Source organism: Mytilus californianus, unplaced genomic scaffold (genome assembly GCF_021869535.1).
Source record: "Mytilus californianus isolate M0D057914Y unplaced genomic scaffold, xbMytCali1.0.p SCAF_8, whole genome shotgun sequence".
Lineage (NCBI taxonomy): Eukaryota > Metazoa > Mollusca > Bivalvia > Mytilida > Mytilidae > Mytilus > Mytilus californianus.
Window position 1 is genome coordinate 36,628,694 of NW_026262734.1, and position 9,455 is coordinate 36,638,148.

Genomic DNA, 9,455 nt, shown 5'->3' on the forward strand with positions numbered 1-9,455 from the left:
CACTAACCTGGGTAATTGGTGTTACAGTGCAACATAAGAACAAACTATAAAAATCGGTTGAAAATGACTTCACGCTTCAGATCGATACAAAGCAGAAAAACATATAACAAAAACACAGACTGGACGTGGCAGGGTATTTATCCATCCCTCATCCCTAACAACAAAACAGACACTAAGTACAGATCTGAGTGAGATTACTCTCAGTTACTGACAGCTAGTTCAAAGCAAATTACGACTTATAAGAAAAATCACGTATCTAAGACTAAATTATAAATCAGTACACATCCAACATCCAACATCCAATGGATTTAGTATAAAGCTTATTTTCTGTCTGTTGCTGTGCAAAGACAACTGAAAGATGTTAACCTTCGATATAAGAGACCTTACTTTAAACCGGTTTTAATTTATATGGTACGAGGACCTCTTGTCCATAAATTTTGGACTTATTGTTTTAATCCAACCGTGCATCTGTCCTTTATATATTGGGCCATGGTTTGTCTTTTTAAACTTTTAAAGAGCTTACAAGGTGAAACCGTTTGTTTTTTGCAGAATAACTGTATACTAAAGTATTTCATTTAAACGATTACACAAAATTGCTTATTGAATAACTCTGGATAATTTAGATTCAGAGCTTGAAAATGTATAGACACCTAAAAATACAAATCAAAATAAAAAAAAAAAAATAAAAAACTGAGAGAATCACATGAACTTAAACAAAGATCGAGACCGGGTGCGTCGACATTGTAAGAGTCTCCGGATATGCATCCATCACCCACCATAAGCAAGAAACGAATGCTCGTTAGAATGGAGTTCATACACCTTATTGGATGCGACATATTTATATAATGCAAAGAATACATATTATTTATTTTGACGCACCTATATGTAGTCACAGTAACATGAGTAACGTGAACAAACAAAAGTCTTAATACGGTTTTGTTTTTCAGATATTTTGGCCTAGAGCATCACTGAAGAGACAATTATTGTCAAAATGCGTATCTGATGCAGTAAAATTGGTAATGTTATTTCTACCACTGGGTCGATACCTCTGCATGTGGACTGTTAGTCCCCGAGAGTATCATCAGCCCATGGCGAGTAGCCAGGACATCGGTACTGTCATGAAAATACGGATATTGTATTATCAAAATTTGCTGTTACACAATTTTGATTATTATCTTAGATGAAGGAATATATCTCTCTCATGGAAAGCTCTAAATCATTGACGACTTTGGCTATACTTTTTTGTCATTGTGGTTTATCAGCTCTTCGTGTTTTTAATAAGGTACTGATTTTCAAATATTTTGGCCTCTAGCATCACCAAAGAGAAATTTATTGTCAGGGAGAAATCTTAGTCGTTGCGTAGTCGTAATTTAATTTAAAAAAAAATTAGAAGCTAACTCTTTAACAATGCATTTGTGTTATCCCCTCATTGGGGTTAACATGCACAATGCTTGATACACAAGATGTCGCCTGTTTTAAATGAAAAGATTTTGGGCATGAACGTTCCAGAAGGTAAATCATGGAAAGCGCTTGGATGCAACACATTTATATAGTGTTATTTTCATTTTGCTAAGCGTGACTTCTTTTAAAGAAACTGATAGATACCATGTCTATCCGTTAAATGAAATGATCACTTCATGAATTTCGTCCATGCATCTAAAGCGTGAACAATTTCATTATTGAAAGATTATGGACGAACGGACAAAGATTAGAACTATATATTTGTGTTTGGCAATATGAATATCCATTCCTATGTATGTATGTATATTTATTTGGCGAAAGATTATGGTCTTCGCTACAAACACCCCAACTCTATCAATAGTAAGAAAGACAATTTCATATTATTTCTCCATCAAAGTTCAAATTATAGATCCAGTCTGCTTTATCTACACTCACCTTTAGTGACCGTCTTATGTACTCAATGATAGACCAACATTTAAATAGGTACATCGATGTTTAGAATATGGGATTCAAATGTCAATTATTTGTAATTCTTTTTGGTTTTCTGCACAATGTTGATGTAGAAAGTGCTGATATTTCATTTCCAGATAGTAAAAATTTTCAGTCAGCAGGCAAAAACAATGTGCTTGATGTTGCATATAAACTTGGAGCTACTACCTTCCTTTCACTTGTAACTAAAACTAATCTAACTGCAAAGTTTAATCTAACAGGTAAGCTAAATACAAAGGATGTAAGTAAGCGTTTTCAAAATGTCAGCTATTTCAAATGTATAGATTTTTAACCCATGCGTTTTTTTTAATTGAAAACGGAAGAGAGCATCAAATTGCTATAACTGCTTTATTTTATTTTTATTTCATTTTGATTTTTTTTAGGTGCAAGGCAGGAGAAATACACATCTATTTTAAACAGTTAAATTATTGGAAAATATTGTAGGAAAATAAGAATATCTTTCACATGTATTTGTATATATTCAATGTGAAGTAGGTAGTGCTGATATGATAAATAACGATCGACTGACAGCCATAAAATAGGGTACTGTTAAGGATGTTCGCTTCTCTTGTTTCTGAATTTTTGCCAGATATTCGGAATCCTCTGTTTTTATCCATGTACTGCCATTAAAAAAATTTCCCCGCTAACCCCTACTTTTCTTTTCATAATTTTATTACATATAGTTTAAAAGTCATATTTGAAAATGCTATAAAATCCTTGTTATTTTTTCATATTTTTTTAAAGAAAAAGGGTGCCAATGTTAAATATATGAAAAGTCTAGAGAGAATTATTTCCCGCCAAATTTTCAATGGCTTATATCTCGAAAACAAGCACACGGACCCTTCATTTTGTTCTGCTTTTTTAGTTCCTTTATTTGTATACTATCAATTTATAACAGTCTTTTAAAAAGCTTGTTATTTTGAAACAGAGTAGCGAACATCCTTAATTAAGTGCATGAATCTAAAATTGGAATAAGAAATGGAAAACTTTAACAGTAATTTAACTTCATGTTTCCTGAATGTTCATTTTTAAATTCAATTTAAGTTCAAAATTTAACAATTTCCTCAGGTTTAGTAATTAAGTTTGGTGGTTATCGAGGTTTAGCAGATAGTTTTTTTTTTGTTCTGTTAGACGAAAACTAGGGTAAACAAACAATCTGCAGAATATAACGAAAACTGTTTTTGTGATAAAAGCAATTGAAAATTTGGCGGGAAATGATTCTCTCTAAATTTTCATACATTTAACATTGTCACCTTTATTCTTTCAGAAACTATGATTAAATAACAAGGCTTTTTTAACATTTTCAAAAATGGCTTTTTAAACAATATGCTATAAAATTATGAAAAGAAGAGTAGGGGTTAGCGGGAAATTTGTTTTATTGGCACTATATGGATAAAACTAGAGGATTCCAAATATTTGACAAAAAGTCTATAAGAAGACTAGTGAACTTTCATAATAACATAAATATCAAATATTATTAGTTAAAAACTGGGTTGTAGATTTTTAGTCCTTGTCTTATCTGATATATGAGATAACATAAAAATGGAATGTATTCAATACATTAAGAATATAGATACTGGTAATATATAAATACTATTGCTTGTTACGAAAACATTTGTTGCGAAAATATATTCGACTACTTTGTTCAACATGCTTCTATTGTAAAAAATGAGAATATCATGGTCAATTTTGTTTGATACACAAACAAGCTAGTTTTTAATAACTACAGGAACAAGATTTTTTTCAAACTCAATGTCGTATTTGATTTTCACCCTAATTTGAATGGGAAGAAGTTTTTTCCCACTTGCCTTCTGCAACAACTTTTGTTTTCAAGAAATTTAGAATAAACGTTTTTTCAAAGTTCATCGACCTCGAAGTCACAAAAGATGAATTGTCGTTTCCTACATTTTTGTAAGTTTGATTTTGATTCTATCTGATTAACGATAGTTCAGGTCTTGAACGAGAATGAATCATCTGTTGCTTTTCTACATTATATTTTAAATATGAATTGTCTAACAAGTAAAATTATGGAAACCTTAGAGTAGAATATGACATTGTTTATTGTTGCAGGACACGCGACGGTATTCATCCCATCTAATGATGCCTTCATTGACCTACCAGATGAACAGAAGGAAAATCTAAAGGACCTGTCATACGCAAAGGAAATTTTGCTGTACCATTTAGTTTCTGGGCGTCACGATAAGAAGAGTTTTAGAAACGAGGCTTTGTACCAATCAAGGTCAAAAATGGAGGATGAAGATTCATTTTTAAAAGTCCGTGTTAATATTTACCATGGAGGAAAGGTATGAGACATGTTATTTGAGATAACTTTTTATGTCTGTTTGTGATTTCTTTTGATACAATGCAAAGTCTATCGTGTTGCAAATTAAATATGTCTCTTCAGTGATGCCCCAATCTAAAATATATGAAAATTCTAAATCTTATCAACACGCTGAAGAGCTGATCAAACCAACAGGGACCTAAAGTGTAGCCAAATCTGGACAAGGAATCAGAGTTATACATGAGAATAATGTCTTTTCACTTCATAGCAGATCATTCAAAAGTTTCAGAAATTAGAAAATAATATAAAAGAGTTGCTGTAAGGAAGTCCTCAAATACATCTATTTTACGATGTTGATTTTTAGATGATTGTTTCGTGTTAGTTATGTGAGTTTTATGAATATTCCGCAAAACTAATTAAAGTATTGGAACTTAATTGGTATACGTTTGACGGGGAAAACTTTGAAATTTAATAAAATCAGGATACACCTTCCAAATAAGCTATGGTTGATAACTACATTGTAAATATGACTGGTATCATCTGTAGAACAAGAATGACCTACCAATACTGTGCATCTGAGTTCACGTTTTGGTTTTAGTAGACTGGTTCCCTGTCCTTTATCTGTTTGGCTCTGACAGATGCTTGACAAAAGGGGTGACCCAGATACCCGTATGTTGCAAGGGAGAGAAGGGTTTTAGGGGTTCATATGCAGCGTTTTGTGTATTTTTCGGTATTTGTGTAGACTGGCCTTCTTCGAATACAATTAAAATTGAACCCTTGGAATTGTCATTTGACTTTTTCGAAAAGATTTTTTACTATTGTGAAATAAATCTTAGATATCCATTCCGACAATTAAGTAACGTTTTTACTACAATATACCCCTAATTTTGATTTAAGGTTCATTACTGAGCACTGTATAATGTGACTAAAATGATTGTTTTCTATTACGAGATTTGATTTTTTTAATCTTTCATTATTCATACTTCCAAAAACTTTCTAAACTTAAGATCATAAAAGAAACACGCAACTACGTAGATAAATATTTTGTACTTTTAAACATAGATAATAACTGCAGGAGGAAGTCCTATTGTGAATTTTGATCATGAGGCAACTAATGGTATTGTGCACATTCTGTCACGTGTCATGTTCTGGCCACCAGCATATGGATCCGTAGCGCAAATCGTCAATATTCCAATCACTACATTTATGGCTTATGGGTTGATGGACGGTGGATTGTCTGAACAGTTGAGCAGTAGGCAATTATATATGACTTTTCTTATTTTTGAAAAAAAGATAGGCCTAAAGGAATACACCTAGTATGTAAGAATCTTTTTTATATGTACCAGAGGCTCATAAATTGACAGAGATTTCATTTCTTCGAATCATTGGATAAGACTATCTACTTAACTTCCAGTTTACATGGAATGCATGGGAAATGTTTTGATTTTATTTCTTGGGTCTTACTGACAAAAGACAAATAAAATAGACAATTAAGACATCTTTGTGATTTTTGGACAGAAATCGAATGAAGTTTTTCAAAAATAATTAAAATGATCAGATTATTCGTTTTCTCTTTTTTTTTGGACGAGGGGTTGAGGAATTGAATGGACAAGAAGGTAAATGGCGTATTTATAAATTCCTGACATAAAACCACTCTAAGTAAAGTGAGGCCATCAAACACAGAGCAACAAAACTCACACCTTATAATTTTGAGACGGCCCCTAGCACCGGTTGGAATGCCTATTGAGTTACATATGCACATCGCAGTACACAACGCAGGTGAAGTAAATCAAATACTATAACGGGCTTGCCTAGTTTACAATTTTACTTTTCATTTGTATATAGTGCTATGTCTTGCATGCTCTGATATATATACGATAGCTTTGATCTTAATTCATGTTTTTATTTACAGAAAATGAACCATATACACTATTTGCTCCCACGGACCTCCCATGGGAAGCACTTCCAAACAAGACTATGAACAAACTAAGAGGAAACAAAACAGCAATTCGCCGTATGTATATTCATTGTAAAATACGTTCACATCATAATCAATTCCAAACTTGTATACTAAAAGTGTATGTCTAACATAGTGAGATAATCATGTTTGTATTACATGCACCAGATGAGCTAGAGCAACAAATGTAAAGTAAAGAAAAATGTAATTATTTACTTTACTTTCCGTCTTACTCTTAATTAATGACTGATTTACATAATAAGAAAACTGTGTACGACTTAACATTATAAAATCCGACCAATGAGGAGTCACTAGCATTTGTAAAAAAGGAAGAACAGATCTTTAGTAGGGTCATTGTGACATTTTTGACAGAAATCGTTTTTTTTTTTTAAAAACCTTTCAAATGATCAAATATTTCATTTCAATTTAAGATTGGTTAATATCTATGTTACTTATATACCGACTATCAAAAATATTGGATTAAATAAGATTCAGGGTTAACGGCATGGAGTCTAAAACATTTCATTCTTGAAATAAAGATAATAATATAGCTAATTATATTAGTGATGAAATAAACAAAGATGTGTCCAAAACATATGCCAAGGTATAATAATACAGTTCGAGAATTTAATCTGTCATGCTGTTAGTGGCCGTTGAATATTATTTTCATCAGAATACGGTTGAATATTAAGAGTAAACATTTTTTTTTATATTTTTAAATCGTGTGGGATACTACCTTAAGTTCAATTCTTTTGGACAGGCGTTATGGAAAATCACATAGTCTCAGGAACATATTTTACAAATGGTTTGAAACGGAATGACACTCTGACAACATTGCTGGGAGAAGAATTGAGAGTGGACTCTATCATAGGTTCGTCAACGGAGGTTTAATTGGTTTTTCATATATAAAAGGGAATTGATGCCAGAAAAGCAATTACATGGGTATTCTAATTTAGCATTTAAACAACATAAGCATTATATAATTTTATATTTAAATATATAATTATCTTTTACGTTAACTGAAAGTCTCAGAAAAAAAGAAGAGTTCAGTTAAACGCATCATATTATGAGCACGTCCGTCGCCATTGTCTTTCATAAAATAAAATAGAGAATGGAAACGGGGAATGTGTCAAAGAGACAACAACCCGAGCAAAGAGCAGAAAACTGCCCAAGGCCACCAAAGGGTCTTCAACACAACGAGAAAATCCCGAACCCTGAGGCGGTCTTCAGCTGGCCCCTAAACAAAAATGTATACTAGTTCATATTTAGTTGTGCGCCTCCCCAAGTTTGAGAGGACAAAGAAAAACACCAACAATTTGTGGTTGGGATTTATTGAAATAACCATTTCACAAATTATGACTAGGTAGGCTAGGATTTTGAAACAACCAAAATATGAATGTTAAAAACATTTCCTAAATCAAACTAATGGTAACGTCAGGCACGAATAACGCGTTAGAAAGCACAAACATTGATGTTTCAAACCTAACTTCAGAGCATTAATGAATCTAGGATATGTTTCATTAATATCTAAACACAACTAAATCGACTACTTATTTCCAGAGGAGGCATTTTATATTATTTCTAGATTATCTACAAAAAATATGCTCTTTCTCCCTGATATCATGGGAGACAATTTTTTCTGTTCATTCCGTCTTAGAACAAGAAGAAATCAATGAAAAAAGAGGAAGAAGACGTGAAAATTATTCACATTCCATTGCTCAACGCTCATAGCTTTCTTTAAATCACGGGGAAGATGAAGAATTGAAATCCGGACATAATCCATGTGAACAACTAATTATTGTAGTGAATATCGCGAAGCACACTACTTGCACATGAAACATCTACTTATTATAGATGAATCTAAAAAGGGTTTATAATGCTGTCTTTCGTATTAAGACGGAAAGATAGAAAAAGCCGTTAAAAGATTAAATCCATTGCTTATACATTTTTTGTTCTATATATCATTTACTGTAGGTAATGTGACTGTAAATGGATCCCATTTTGTTTTGCCGGATATTTCTGCTACAAACGGAGTTGTACATATCACGACAAAAATTTTTTGGCCGACAGATTTTGACTGGGAACATTAGTTCTGATGAAAAAGTGGAGATAGTGCTTGTCGGAGTGAAAACTATTGGGAAGAATTGGATATATTTCAATGTATTTACTAACAATGGATATTTATTTATGGTTATAATTCAACTTGTTATACAAGACTAATTTCACTTCCTTTTTTTATTTTCTTAGTTGGAAATTTAGTTTCAAATTTATGTACGAGATAGGTTTTCTTCTTCACCACGATATATTATGTTAGATATCCATGTTGCTCATATACAAAACTAAAGAATGAAAAGAAAAGACGAAGTATGAATCAGATTTCCATGCACACCACTCATATTTTGATATAATTATATCGAATAAGGAATAATATGAAAAATTTGGCCTGCCACGGGAAATTGAGGGTATATTGGATAGGCATAGAAATTTGGCCTGGCAACAGACTGTCATGGAATAGATGTTCCTTTAAATAAATGTTCTAAATATGGAATATTATTTCCACTGGAAAAAAATATTACTTGTTCCTGACGAAATAAAAGGTATATATAATATTTCTTCCAAAAGAAACAGATACTATAGCATTGTTTATAACAAAGTTTCCAGTGGAACTTCTGTTAGGAGGAACGAATATAGTAAACAAGTATGGGTACCACCTACGGACCTACCATATTATTGCAAGGTATATTAAAGTGCAGAGAGAGTGCCACTCTCTCTACACGAGACATCCGTTTTAATGTCCTTTTTTCAGACCGAACGTGGCTACGTATTTATACATCCAGCATAACCAAAGGACACCCCACTTGACAAGGGGTTTACTTTATCGAAAAAAAAGTTAACATATTTATGTATGCCCCAGTCATCCTTGGGGTGAAGAGAATTTGGAATTTTGAAGAACAGTCTCTCGTCGTAAAGAAAATGTCCAGACTGTAATATACTCTCCGAAACCTAACTAAAAAGATTTCATTAACAAACAAAAAATAACTTATTTTATCCAAGCATGTTGGTTTCCATCTCCACCAAACTTGAATTTAAAAATCAAAAATTTTATAAAAAAATAATCATAGAAAAATTGAACAATCGATTATATTTGGTTCTTTATTGAATGCTTTATTACGGTTGTTAAACTCAATTAAAACGGATGGCATTTGCAGTCAGAATTGACTTACAGTGAATATTACTGCTTCATATTACCGCTCTTCATTCTGGTCG

At 32.3% G+C, this 9,455-nt stretch overlaps 1 protein-coding gene across 1 annotated transcript; it reads left to right on the forward strand.

Annotated features, from left to right (window-relative positions):
• The first annotated feature begins 1,463 nt into the window (after positions 1-1,463).
• LOC127712008 (transforming growth factor-beta-induced protein ig-h3-like) lies at positions 1,464-8,321 on the forward strand. The gene is made up of 7 exons (XM_052218164.1): positions 1,464-1,512; positions 2,049-2,171; positions 4,021-4,253; positions 5,294-5,483; positions 6,144-6,245; positions 6,949-7,059; positions 8,163-8,321. Exons 1-7 carry the CDS (start codon positions 1,464-1,466, stop codon positions 8,276-8,278), a joined length of 924 nt encoding a protein of 307 aa, XP_052074124.1. The 3' UTR covers positions 8,279-8,321.
• Positions 8,322-9,455: the final 1,134 nt, after the last annotated feature.